General features: G+C 36.3%; 1 protein-coding gene across 20 annotated transcripts in view; it reads left to right on the top strand.

Annotated features, from left to right (window-relative positions):
* Positions 1 to 14,587, top strand: part of DLG1 (discs large MAGUK scaffold protein 1) — a 192,127-nt gene that overhangs the window by 108,063 nt on the left and 69,477 nt on the right. For all 20 annotated transcript variants that reach the window (XM_030823041.1, XM_030823038.1, XM_030823037.1 and 17 more), the window contains 2 exons: positions 5,675 to 5,795; positions 9,424 to 9,580. In XM_030823041.1, coding sequence (XP_030678901.1) covers positions 5,675 to 5,795; positions 9,424 to 9,580 — 278 coding nt within the window. The remainder of the gene's footprint in view (positions 1 to 5,674; positions 5,796 to 9,423; positions 9,581 to 14,587) is intronic.

Genomic DNA, 14,587 nt, shown 5'->3' with positions numbered 1-14,587 from the left:
TTTTGTATTTTTAGTAGAGACGGGGTTTCTCCATGTTTGGTCAGGCTGGTCTCGAACTCCCGGCCTCAGATGATCCGCCCACCTCGGCCTCCCAAAGTCCTGGGATTATAGGCATGAGCCACCGAGCCCAGCCGATTATGTTACTTTTTCCCCCATTTGTTATTGAACTAATAAAGCATTATGAAAAAGCTGAAGTTCACCTTGCAGTTTCAACTTGATCATAATGTTTTGCTTCCAGTCTCTTCCCTTCTTAGGCAACTGTAGATGTGGGTTTTGTTGTACGCTTCTGCATATGCAATTCATAAACAATTTATCTGTGTTTTTTAAAAAGCACTTGTGTTTAAAATTTTTTTACATAAGTAATTTTTGCTTATCAGTTCTTCTGAAGCCCTCACTATCACCCTGCTGTCAAGCTATTCAGCTTACTATCTATCCCTGACTGTAGTGATATTGTATTCTCCTCATCAATCTGGCTTTAGTCACTGAAGACTTTAGTGCAAAGGCCCATTGTCATTTGCCACTATTATTCATGCTGTCATTCCTGGTCATGTCCAAAAACCACACTAATGATTCATCCAACACCCTGACTTTTTGGTTTCTTCATCTCTTTCTGACTATCCTGCCCTCCACTTCAACTCAGTTACTTGCTTCCAAGGTAATACTTTAGATTTTATTGTCTATAATTATTAACTTTCATCACCTCTAAAATATCAATTTAATCATCGCATTCTGTGACTACAACCCTCAGTTCATTTACCTCTATTCTAGCAATTCAATCTCATTTTGACCTTCAGTCATTTGACATTATTATTTTGTTGCCCCTTGTCTCAGTTTTTCTATTTGTATTAGCTTAGATTCCATGGTTTATCACGTTCACTTCATTGCACATCTTCAAGTCCTTTGCCTCCTTCTTCTTCACAGCAGAATCCCCCAACACTGGTACAGCCAAACTCTGCTATTTCATTTATGGTTCCTAAAAAGCAGAACCATGGAGAAGAGCACAAAATTGTGCTTTTTACATATGGCCATAAATCATAGATGGTGCCTTACTCTTGCCTGCAGTCCTACATTTCCCTAATTCACTCTCCCACTCTTAAGAATTTTTCTCTCCCCTCAAACCTTCACTTGCCATCTACTATTCAGCCATAACTGATGATCTCACTTCATATTTCATATAAGCACCCAGAAGAGAATTTCCTTATTTTTCCACTTTCAGATATACCTGTGTAACTGTATTTTTACCCCAAAACTCCACTTTCACTTGTGTTTTAATGGGAGTCATTGTCATTGTTCCTGTTGAAAACCAGGTCTTCCGTTTGTATACTGAATGTCACTATTTCTTGTCTGCAGAGAATCTTGTTCTTGCAGCTATCCTCTCTCTCTCTTGCATAATCAAATCCTCTGTCTACTGGATCATTACCATCAGCACACGAACATGTTTACATACTCCTTATTTTAAGGAAATAGGAGGGATCTTCCTACAATCTTAAGATACCTCTCTAACACTGCTCCTTTTCTCTACTTAATATCACTAAGAGCTGATTTTCCTACCATGTTAAGACTTCTTCACATGAAAAAGGAAAAAAGCCAGGCAAAATGGTGCATGCCTGTGGTCCCAGTTACTTGGGAGGCTGAGGCAGGAGGGTTGTTTGAACCCAGGAGTTTGGGGAGTATAGTGCACTATTATTGCACCTGTGTCTAGCCGCTGCACTCCAGCCTGGGCAACATAATGAGACCTATCTCTTGAAAGAAAAAAGAGGCCAGGCACGGTGGCTCACGCCTGTAATCCCAGCACTTTGGGAGGCCAAGGTGGGTGGATCATGAGGTCAGGAGATCAAGACCATCCTGGCTAACCCAGTGAAACCCCGTCTCTACTAAAACTACAAAAAATTACCCAGGCACGGGGGCAAGTGCCTGCAGTCCCTGCTACTCGGGAGGCTGAGGCAGGAGAATTGCTTGAACCCAGGAGGCGGAGGTTGCAGTGAACTGAGATCACACCACTGTACTCCAGCCCGGGCAACAAAGCAAGACTCTGTAAGAAAAAAAAATAAAAAAACATACCCAGTAAAGAAATGGGGAAAGTCTATAAAAATATTCTTTTATTTGAAACAGGATCTCACTCAGTTGCGCAGGCTGCAGTGTAGTGACACGATCGTAGTTCATTGTAGCCTTGAATTCCTGGGCTCAAGCGATCCTCCCACATCAGCCTCCCAAGTGTGTAGGATATCATGCCCAGCTAATTTTTAAAATTGTTTTGTAGAGATGGGGTCTCACTATGTTGCCTAAGCTCCTAACCTCAAGTGATCCTGCCTCAGCACCCCCAAAGTGTTGGGATTACAGATGTGTGCCACTGCACCTGACCTCTTTAATTTTTTTTTTTTATTATACTTTAGGTTTTAGGGTACATGTGCACAATGTGCAGGTTTGTTACATATGTATCCATGTGCCATGTTGATTTCCTGCACCCATTAACTCATCATTTAGCATTAGGTATATCTCCTAATGCTGTCCCTCCCCCCTCCCCCACCCCACAACAGTCCCCAGAGTGTGATGTTCCCCTTCCTGTGTCCATGAGTTCTCATTGTTCAATTCCCACCTATGAGTGAGAACATGCGGTGTTTGGTTTTTTGTCCTTGCAATAGTTTACTGAGAATGATGTTTTCCAGTTTCATCCATGTCCCTACAAAGGACACGAACTCATCATTTTTATGGCTGCATAGTATTCCATGGTGTATATGTGCCACATTTTCTTAATCCAGTCTATTGTTGTTGGACATTTGGGTTGGTTCCAACTCTTTGCTATTGTGAATAGTGCCGCAATAAACATACGTGTTCAAAAAGTGGGCAAAGGACATGAACAGACACTTCTCAAAAGAAGACATTTATGCAGCCAAAAAACACATGAAAAAATGCTCATCATCACTGGCCATCAGAGAAATGCAAATCAAAACCACAGTGAGATACCATCTCACACCAGTTAGAATGGCCATCATTAAAAAAGCAGGAAACAACAGGTGCTGGAGAGGATGTGGAGAAATAGGGACACTTTTACACTGTTGGTGGGACTGTAAACTAGTTCAACCATTGTGGAAGTCAGTGTGGCGATTCCTCAGGGATCTAGAACTAGAAATACCATTTGACCCAGCCATCCCATTACTGGGTATATACCCAAAGGACTATAAATCATGCTGCTATAAAGACACATGCACTCTTTATTTAATTTTTAATTGAATTAAAACATATATTCGGTAAGGGTACCAATTTTAGGAGTTTAGCTTAATGATCAGTCACGTGGCTTTTTAAAATTGCTATGTATTATTCCATTGTATAAGTGTACAACAATTTTTTTCATTTTACTGTTGAGTCACTTACAGTTTTGATCTTTTATGAGTATAGCTGCTGTGGATATTTTTGCACATCCTTGTCAGACATAAGCACTCATTTCTCATGGAGTGAGATTGCTGTGTTACAGAGTAGGCATATGTTTAGTCTCCAGCTGATACTGCTAAACAATTTCAGCAGTATAGGAGACAATTAAGACCCCAGTTTTTCTACATCCTCACCAACCCTTGGTATTATCCATCTTTTTAATTATGAATAGTATGGATATGTATAAAGTTATCTCATGATTTATTGATGATTATTATTTATTCATTTGTTGCTGGTTGTTCCTGATGATTAATTATTTTCAGCATTTTTGCTTGTGCTTATTGCTTTGACTCTTGTTCAATGCAATGTCTGTTCAAATGTTTTTACATTTTTCTATTGGTTTTATTATTGATTTAAAGGAAGTTTTATGTATTTGAGAAATAACTCTAATCAGTTATATCTATTGCAGATGTCTTCACTGAGTTTATGTTTTCCTTTTTCCCCTCAAAAAAATGGTACTTTTTGATGGACAAATTTTTTAATTCCTTATCAGTCTTTTCTATTAAGATAGTGCTTTTAGTGACCCGTTGAAATTTTTCCTATGCTTGGGTCATAAGGGACTTCTAGGAGCTTTATTATTTTGCCTTTCACATTTAGGTCCGATCCATTTGGATCTAATTTTTGCATGTAATGAGAGATTTTTTAATATGCAGATATATAATTGATCCAGCACCATTTATTGAAAGACCATTTCTGCCACTGAATTGCATTGGTGCTTTTCTTTTAAGTGAACACATATGTATGAACCTATTTCTAGGCTCTTCTGTTTCATTGAACTATTTACCTTTGTGCCACCTGCAGTCTCTTAATTATCATAATTTTATAATAAATGTTGATGTAAAGTAAATCTTAATTTTGTTACTGTTCAAGATTATGTTGGGTCTTTAAATTTCCTTTTTAATTTTAGGATCAAAACAATTACGGATCAGTTTAGGAAGAATTAAGTTGAGTTTCTTAATCAGTCCATTAATATGAGTATCTCTTCTTTTATTGAAGTCCTTCTTAACATTCTCTCTGCAGTGTTGTATAGTAGAGGTTTTATATGTTAGATTTAGTCCTAGGTGTTTGATGTTTTTCATGCTATTATAAATGTACTACTTTTTAAATGTTTCTAATTTTAACTGATATATAGGAAATATCTGTTTTGTATATTAATTGCTTAGTCAACAATCTTGCTAAATTCGTTAATGTTAGGTTTTATAGATCTTTCAGATTGTCTACGTGTATAACCATGTCATCTGTGAACAATGAATTTTACCTCCTTCTTTCCTATCTTTATACTGTTCATTTTCTTTTTTCTTGTCTGATGCATTGGTAAGACCTCCAGTTCAGTGTTGAACAGAAATGGTGATAATAGAGATCACTGTCTTGTTCACAAACTGGGGGAAACAGTATTTCACCATTGTATATGGTGTTACCAGCAGGTCTTCTGTAGCTACCCTTTTTGTATTAAGAAAGTTAACCTTTATTCCTGGTTTATGGGGAGTTTTTATCTTGTAAGTATTGAATTTCATCCAATTATTTATTGAGAAGATTTTTCTCTCTTATGATGGTATGATCCCGGCTCACTGCAGCCTCCACCTCCCAGGTTCAAGCGGTTCTCCCACCTCAGCCTCCCGAGTAAGTGGGATTACAGGCTACGCCACCACGTCTGGCTAATTTTTGTATTTTTTTGGTAGAGATGGGATTTCACCATGTTGGCCAGGCTGGTCTCGAACTCCTGACCTCAGGTGATCCGCCTCCCTCGGCCTCCCAAAGTGCTGGGATTACAGGCGTGAGCCACTATGCCTGGACGACGGTTTTTGCTTATTTTTTGTTTTTGCTTTTTACCAGGTTTTTATTCTTCTATGGGTGAATTTAAAAGAAAAGATGTAAATTAGGTTGACAGATCTGAGCTAGTATAAGGACATAATCTTTTTGCACTTATTGGAAAGCCTCTGATTTTTATTATTCACAATCAAATTTGGACTGTATATAATTCTTTAAAATAGTAATCTGGGTGTGGTGGCTTATGCCTGTAATCCCAGCACTTTGGGAGGCTGAGGTGGGAGTATCACTTCAGGACAGGAATTTGAGACTAACCTGGGCAACATAATGTCCACTTTTTTGGCTGATGAATAAATCTTCTCTACCAAATTCTGATATACAAAGGAGTGAATATAAATTACACATTAATCACTCATAAATGGAATACTGATTGGCTTGTTTCGTTTTTGAAGTATTTTTCACTTTCTTTATTTTGAAGCTTCTTCTCAGCCTGTTGATAACCATGTTAGCCCATCTTCCTTCTTGGGCCAGACACCAGCATCACCAGCCAGATACTCACCAGTTTCTAAAGCAGTACTTGGAGATGATGAAATTACAAGGTAAGGAAGTTAACATCTATCCTTCTTACATAAAATCAACTATTAAATTGAATTTTAATCAGCCATGTAAGATAGCCACAATTTTTAGGACTAAAAAATTTTATTGACAGTTAATGAGCTTAAAGGTTAATTTTTTCCTTAGGAGGATTCATTGAAGAGCCTGAAATATATACGTTTTATTTTTACAAATAAATTACTGCTCCTTTTTTAAAATTAATACTGCTTTTCTTTGAGGCTTGGTAAATTGTCCTTAGGAATTAGCTTAGTAAAACTAAGTTAAGAAAATTCTTATGTATATTTTAAAGTAACATTTTATATGTTCCTTATCTAATATATACCATAAAAATATGGCAGTTACTTGATTTGTGTTCAGAATTCAATAAGTGGTGGTTTGGTTTGGTTTTAGCAGCAGGGTCTTACTCTGTTGCCCAGGTTGGAGTGCAGTGGTATGAACTAAATCACTGCATCCTCGAACTCATAGACTCAAGCTATCCTCCCATATCTGCCTCCCTAGGTACTAAGATTACAGGCGTGAGCCCCTTTGCCTGGCTGGTGGGTGGGTTGGTTGGTTTGTTCGTTTGTTTGTTTGCTATATATCCTTGATATTCTGACACACAAAATTTACTTTCATCTAAAATTACTAACTGGACTGAAATTTATAGATTAACTGTCTTTTTAATCCCAAAGAATTCTAATGAGGTAGAAAAAAATTGTTGAAAAAGCATTGTAGATCTTTTTCATATTATTCAATATAGTAATAAGACACTGTAGAGTTTGCTTTATAATTTGTACACGTCTTTTATATTATAGATTCAACTTAAAATGTGTACCAAGTAATGTCTGTTCTTAACGTTTCCTGATTACATTATTGTTAGCATTATTATTATTTTTTACTTATCAGATAAGACTCCTGATTCTAGGCAGTGATCTTAAGGACAGATAGGAGTGTTTGTCTCTTTTCTTTCATAAAGAATTAGCAATGTTGGAAACTTAATAGGTTGTCAGTAATTGTGTTTGGGATGAAAATTAGCAGAAAGAATAGTGTTTTTACTTGTTTGTGGTAGGAATATCCAAGGCTGCTAGTCTTCAGTGCTTCAAGAATGACCTTTCATTGCCATTTATTTTTATTACTTTCTAATAGTGCCTATTTAAGGCGGTAAAGAGGGAAACTATAATAGTGAATGGCTTATCTAGTCTTTAATCTCTTTGCATATTTTACAAACTAAAAAAAAGTTATATTTGCACCTTGATTACTGTTCCTCATGCTTCTTCACTTGAATCTCGTCTAGAATATTGCACTGGACTTTGAGGTATTAACCACTCCCTTTTGATAATCACACTACTTTGTAATAATGAAGTATAAAATCTTTCCAACATTACAAGTTCTTCACAATTTGACCTTAAGCAGTCTTTCAGATGTTACCAATAACAAAAAAGTTAAAAAAAAAAAAATCACAACATACCTACATTTTGGTTCTAAAGTTTATTTTTTAACAGCTTTATTGAGATATGATTCAACATATCATAAATTTCACCTGTTTAAAGTATACAATTTATGGTATATTACATCAGTTTTTAAAAATTGTGGCAAAATAATATATAACAAAATTTGACATTTTAACTGTTTTTAAGTGTACAATTTAGTAGTGTTAATTGCATTCACAATTTTGTGAACCCATCACTATTTCCAAAACCTTTTCATTACTTCAGACAAACTCTGTGACCATTAAGCAGTAATTCTCCCTTCCAGGAGGGAAGGCTGTCTTCCCAGCCCCTGATAACCTTTAATCTACTTTTTGTCTCTATGAATTTGCCTATTCTGGATAGTTTATATAAGTGGAACCATATAATATTTGTCCTTTTGTGACTGGCCTATTTCACTTACGTTGTCAAGATACACTCATTTGTTAGCATGTATCAGAATTTCATTTGTTTTTATGACAATACTGTTCTATTATACATATATGCCACATTTTGTTTATTCATCTAATGATGGGCACTTGAGTTATTTTCACCTTTTGGTTATTGTGAGTAATTCGGTAATAAACACTGACATGCAAGTATCTGTCCAAATCACTGCTTTCAGTTACTTGGGGTATATACCTAAGGGTGGAATTGCTGGGTCATACGGTAATTCTATGTTAGCTTTTTGAGGAACCACCAAACTGTTTTTCGTAGTGCCTGCACCGTTTTATATTCTCATCAGTAAAGTATGAGTTGCAATTTCTTTACATCCTCATCAACACTTGTTACTTTTTGTTTTGTGGCTTTTTTAATAGCCATCCTAGTAGAACTGAAGTATCTCATTATTTTTATATCTCTTTCCCTAGTGACTGATGATGTTGAGCACCTTTTCATGTGCTTACATTATTTGAAAATCAGAGTGTATTTTCCCCTGGAAATACTGTTGAATTTCAGCTGAGTATTTTTTAATCAAGTATAATTTCCTAATATAAAATTCTAATTCATACGTATTTTAAAGCATAATAGGTGGCTCACACTTGTAATCCCAGCACTTTGGGAGGCCGAGGCGGGTGGATCACGAGGTCAGGAGATCGAGACCACAGTGAAACCCCATCTCTACTAAAAATACAAAAAATTAGCCGGGCCAGGTGGCGAGCGCCTGTAGTCCCAGCTGCTTGGAGAGGCTGAGGCAGGAGAATGGCGTGAACCCGGGAGGCGGAGCTTGCAGTGAGCCGAGATTGCGCCACTGCACTCCAGCCTGGGTGACAGAGCGAGACTCCGTCTCAAGAAAAAAAAAAAAAAAAAAGCATAATAGGAACAGTAAACCCGGAATTCACCATCTAATATAGGAAATAAAACATCACCATATGATAAAACCTACCTGTGCCCCTGCAGATAGGTTGTAATTATTTCATATAAAAAGCCTGAAGATGGGCAATTCCAAGGTTGGTATAGCAACCTAAGGCCTATGGTGTCTTTGGTATACTCTTGGTTTCACCTTCCTGATTATAATGTGTCCAAACCAGTAAAGGGATTGTATTATTCAGTCGTGTGGGGTTTTGTTTGTTTTGTTTTGTTTGTTTGAGGAAAGGAAGGTAGCAAAGATGCTTTGTCGTTGATAAGGTTTGTCTGTCTCTAGAAAATGACAATAAAATTTCCCTTCATTTACCAGAGGTTAGAATGGGGTTATACTCTAACCTTAGCAAAGGGGCATGGGATTGCAATAACTTGTTTAAGTTGGTTATGGTTCATCCCTTTGACACTGGAGAAAGGGCCTACCTTCTCTAAGACAAAAGGATAGCTGCCTTTTAAACATCTAAGTAGGGGCAGTGATTGCTTTGAAGGCAACATCAGCTTTTCATGAGCATGTGTATTTCCTGACAAGCTCTTATAATATTTTTAAATTTCCACATTTTTTTTCTGTTTTGGTTTCATTTCTGTTTTATATAACACACGTTTTTTGCTTTTATATAAAATTAGATTTTTTCCTTTGATTCATAGGCTTAGAATCTCTTTATCCCATAGTTTTAGAAAAACCATTTATATTTTATCTAGCTTTCTTTGTAGTTTGATAACATAAAAATTATCAGTAGGTAGTTCTCACTGATAGAATGTCAGGTTTTATATAAAATTTCCAAGATACTCAATTGTTTTTAATTTTTAGGGAACCTAGAAAAGTTGTTCTTCATCGTGGCTCAACGGGCCTTGGTTTCAACATTGTAGGAGGAGAAGATGGAGAAGGAATATTTATTTCCTTTATCTTAGCCGGAGGACCTGCTGATCTAAGTGGAGAGCTCAGAAAAGGAGATCGTATTATATCGGTAAGACATGTTAGTCAAGATCACATTTTTATTATTTTCACTGGACCTATTTTTAAAGCAAGGTCTTCTGTTTTTTTATATCCTAAAGTAATGGGGATATCTTGGTTATCTTCTTATCATTTTACAGCTTAATTGTAGAATTGTAGTGTCAGAGAACATACTGTATAATAGGTTTTCTTTTTATATTTGACTCTTCTAAGGGGTCAGTTTTTATAAATGTGCTTGAAGAAATTATGTGTTCTCTATTTATTGACTGGAAAGTTTGCTATGTGTCTGTTAACTCAAGCTTGTTACTTGTGTACTTCTTTATACTTTAGTCTGTTACCTTCTTGATCTGTCTTCTTGATCTGTTGAGGTTTTTAAAGCTATCAAATACGATTTTTTCAAAGCTACCCAAACATGGGTTCAACAGTTGGCCCTCATAGCATTAGCTTTTTTTAGTATGTCTTTTGAAATTGTGTTATTGGGTACACATAGTTTTATAATTGTTATTATGTGGTGAACATCTTGATTTATAATAGTGGTTTTGCCCTAGAATCTATATTGTCTGATATTAATGTGGCTGATTTTTTTTTTGGCTTGATATTTGTGTCATCTTTTCTCCTCTTCTTACTTTCAATTTGTGTGCTTATGTTGTTACCCATACACAATTTTTGTCTAAAACTTACCTATAGTTCTACTGTGACACACAGACTTTGGGAAACTAATTCTAATCATGCCATTTCTGGTATTTTACTTCTGTTTCATGTTTATACCCATAAATTGTAATTTTTATTTTTGTTTATTAAAAGTTAATCCACAGGTCATACAATTTTTGTTTACCATCCCATCTTGTGTCTTCCTTCTTCTGTGTTTCTCAGTGGACCGCTAACAGCATTTGGATTGTACAGTTATTTGTTGTATAGGACTGTCTTGCTCTTCATAGAAAATTTCTTTTTTTTTTTCTTTTTTCCTTGAGACGGAGTCTTGCTCTGTTGCCCTGGCTGGAGTGCAGTGGCGCCATCTCGGCTCACCGCAAGCTCCGCCTCCCAGGTTCATGCCATTCTTCTGCCTCAGCTTCCCTAGTAGCTGGGACTACAGGCGCCCGCCACCACGCCTGGCTAATTTTTTTGTATTTTTAGTAGAGACAAGGTTTTACTGTGTTAGCCAGGATGGTCTCGATCTCCTGACCAAGTGATCCTCCCACCTCGGCCTCCCAAAGTGCTGGGACTACAGGCGTGAGCCACTGCACCCAGCTGAAAATTTCTCATTTTTAAAAGCTTTTATATACATGCTACATGCTAGTAAAACTCCCTAGTCATTGTAAAAAGTAAAAATGCCCTTCAAATATCTAAATGCACCTTAGTGTGCAAGCCCTTGATTTGTGCTTTCAGCAATGGTTCCTTAATCGTAAATATTCTAGACTTTATCTGCAAGTATCTTTATTTTATTTCACTTTAAAAGTTAGTTCAATCTAGAATTACAGGTTGATAGCTGTTACCTCTCAGTATTTTGAAGATACTGTTTTATGTTGTCTGGTGTGTTGTTTCTATTTAACGAAAAAAGTCTACTCTGTCTTGTTCGTAGGTGATTTGTGGGGGTTTGCTGGCTGCTTGTAAGATGCTTTGTCTTTGATGTGCTGCAGTTTCACTAAAATGTGAAATTTTGTCTATGTCTAGCATATTATTTATTGTGTTTGGGATTCATTATACTTACTGAATCAGAGGAGTCGTGCCTTTCATCAATTCTAAAAACTTCTTTCATCAATTCTGGAGACTTAGCCATTGTCTTTTCAAATTTTGCCTTTCCCATGTTGTATGTACTCTGTCCCTAAACTCCTATGAGTGGATGTTAATCTGTTTTTCATGTCTTTTAACCCCAATTTCATATTTACAACTCTGTCTCCTTGTAATTCAAGTTTATAAATTTTCTTTTATTTTTTCTTTCTTTTATTTTTTAAGAGACAGGGCTTCAGTGCATTGCCTAGGCTGGAGTACAGTGGCTATTCACAGGCACAATCATAGAGCACTATTACAGCCTCAAACTTCTGGGCTCAAACGATATTCCTGCTTGAGCCTCCCAAGAAGCTGAAACTATAGCAGCTTAAATTTTCTTATCTATATCTAATCTGAAACTACATCTTATCTATATCTTACATATAACTGTATCTTAACTATATCTTATCTACATCTAATCTGAAACTATAGCAGCTTAAATTTTCTTATCTCTATGTAATCTTAAAAGCTACGATTTTAAGATACAGAAATTGTCGGCTTGGTTCAAAAAAGCAAGACCAAACTATATACTGTTTATCAGAAATTTACTTTATAAAGGCTCATGGGTTGTAAGTAAAAGAGTGAAAGAAGGTACACTGTGCAAATAGCATACTAAAGCTACTGTCTTAATATGAGACAAAATAGAATTTAAGACAAATAATGTTATTGTACATAGATTTCATAATTATAAAAGCAGCGAGAAGGATAAAAGTGTCATTTCATCAAGAAGACATACCTAGTAGTACTTTCAGAATACCTGAAGTATAAATTATCAGAACTAAGGAAGGAAATGGACAAATCTGCAGTCACATTTGGAGATTTAAATGGCCTCTTCTTTAATTGATAGAGCAAGTAGACACAAGGAAAAGAAGAAGAATCGCATTTCTTCATGTTGTATAGAAAAATTAACTTGAAATGGACCATAGAACTAAACTTCTAAAAGAAAACATACAAGAAAATGGTAGTAAATATAGATTAGACAAATTTCTTAAATAGTGCCAGAGGGCCACCAAGTCAGTTCAGTAGAGAAGGGAAAATCTTTTTAACAAATGGTGCTATAATACCTAGATATCTATGTGTAAAATTATAACCCTAAACCAGTATTACTCCAGACATAAAATTTAATTCTAGATGGATTATAGATCTAAATATAAAACTCAGAACCATAATCTTCCTAGAAGAACATATCTGAGACTATGTTTGCAGGCCTAGAGTAGGTAACAGTTCCTTGGACAAAATGCATAAAACACTAACCATAAAGAAGATGACATTAAGAAACCAAATACGTTGGGTGACGTGACTCTTACTTATAATCTCAGTAACTCAGGAGGCTGAGGCAGGTGGATGGCCTGAGGCCAGGCGTTTGAGACCAGCCTGATCATTATTGCAAGACCCCATCTTTAAAAAAACAAATTTTTTTTTAATTAGCCAGACATAGTGGGCACTTGTAGTCCCAGCTACTTGGGAGGCTAAGGCAGGAGGATCACTTCAGCTTAGGTGTTTGAAGCTACAGTGAGTGAGGTTTGATCCCACCACTGCACTCCAGCCTGGGCAACAGAGCAAGACCCTGTCTCAAAAACAAAGAAAGAAGAAAACCAAATAGGCAAGCCACACAGTGGAAAAAAACATTCTCAGCACATACATGACATACTACTTGTATCCAGAATATATAAATATCTCCTACAAATCAACAATAAAAAGATGAGTAACCCAATTAAAAATGCACCAAAGACTTGAGCAGATACATCACAAAAGATACGTGAATGGCCAGTAAGCACATGAAAAGGTGCTTAACATTAGGCATCAGAGAAGTGCACAAACCACAATGAATGAAGAGGTTTGTAGGGATTTGGATAAGAGTGATGTAATTGTTCTATATTTTGATTGTGGGTGGCTGCACGAAATTCACATTTGCCAAAACTTAACTATACACTAAAAAAGATTGATTATGCCTAGATAAAAATAGGTATTCTTGAAGTCGTAATGAAATACTATATCCCACTTAGTTGAACAACAAAAGAAAAAAAATAACAACATTCATTGATGAGGATGTGGAGCAGCTGCAACCCTCATTCACTACTAGTGGACGTGTAAAGTGGTATACCACTACAAGAACTTTTGGGGAGGTTTTTCAGAAGTTAAACATACATCTAATCTTATCACCCAGGTTTTACCCAGGACAAATGGAAGCATACATCAAAAAAAACACTTCGACAAGAACATTCTAAACAGCCTTTTTCATAATAATCTAGATCTTGAAATGACCCAAGTTTCCATCAACAGGAAAATTGCTAAATTGTGGTATGTTTACACAATATAATACTACTCAGCAATTAAAAGGAGCAACTACTGAAACACAAAACAAGTATGTTGAGCAAAACAGATAACAAAAATACATACTGTATAATTCCAGTTACATGATAGTCATGAGCAGGTGACACTGACTTGTGGTGCTGTAAGTCAGAAAGTGGTTGCCAGTGATTGGGACTGACTATCAAAGTGCACGGTTAAACATCAATGGAAAAGATACATGTCTGGTTTGGGGTATTGGTTTCATGATTTATACGGTGAGCAAAATCCTTTCAGCTGAGCTGTTCAGATTTCTACATTTCATTGTAAAATATACTGTAATTTATTTAAGTTACAGTATGATAAGGAAAAGTTAGTGGTAGGGAATGGACTTAAAAGATTAATATTGTTGAACATATTACCTAGTTATTTAGGGAAATAAAATTAGCTTAGAGCCTCACTTCACACTTTGTGTCAAAATAAATTTTCGTTTAGCCTAGAGTTCAGTAATAGACGTTTTTAAATTGTCCATTTGGAACCACTTTAGATAGGTCATTGACACAGTGCTAAAGTGTGTGAGACCAACCAACTCAACCTAGTTCACCCAGAACATTCATGGTTTTAGAACTGAATGCCCCATGTCTGGAAACTCTTTGGTCTTGATTCTAAAACCGGAAGTCTCAGCTAGTCCAGGGAAGTAGCTCACCCTAATGCGAGTGCAGTTAAATACAGCTTTATGTTTAGCAATATGCATCAGTAACCTTAAAATTTTAATGCTTACTGAACTTCTCTAGGGAAATGCCCTAAAAGCACTAGGGAATAGTAGACCGATCAAAAAACTTAAAAGGAAAATTGGAGGAGTGAATTCTTCATAAGGCCTTTGAAAACCTCCGTGTATCCTTGGAACCAGAAGGCCACACACATGTTCAGGGCTGTGCGCATGCTCAGGAAAGACTAGAAAAGG

The sequence above is a fragment of the Nomascus leucogenys genome, chromosome 11, assembly GCF_006542625.1.
Source record: "Nomascus leucogenys isolate Asia chromosome 11, Asia_NLE_v1, whole genome shotgun sequence".
In the NCBI taxonomy this organism is placed as follows: domain Eukaryota; kingdom Metazoa; phylum Chordata; class Mammalia; order Primates; family Hylobatidae; genus Nomascus; species Nomascus leucogenys.
The sequence above is the reverse complement of the archived record's forward strand: the minus strand, read 5'-3'. Positions and strand labels throughout refer to the sequence as shown.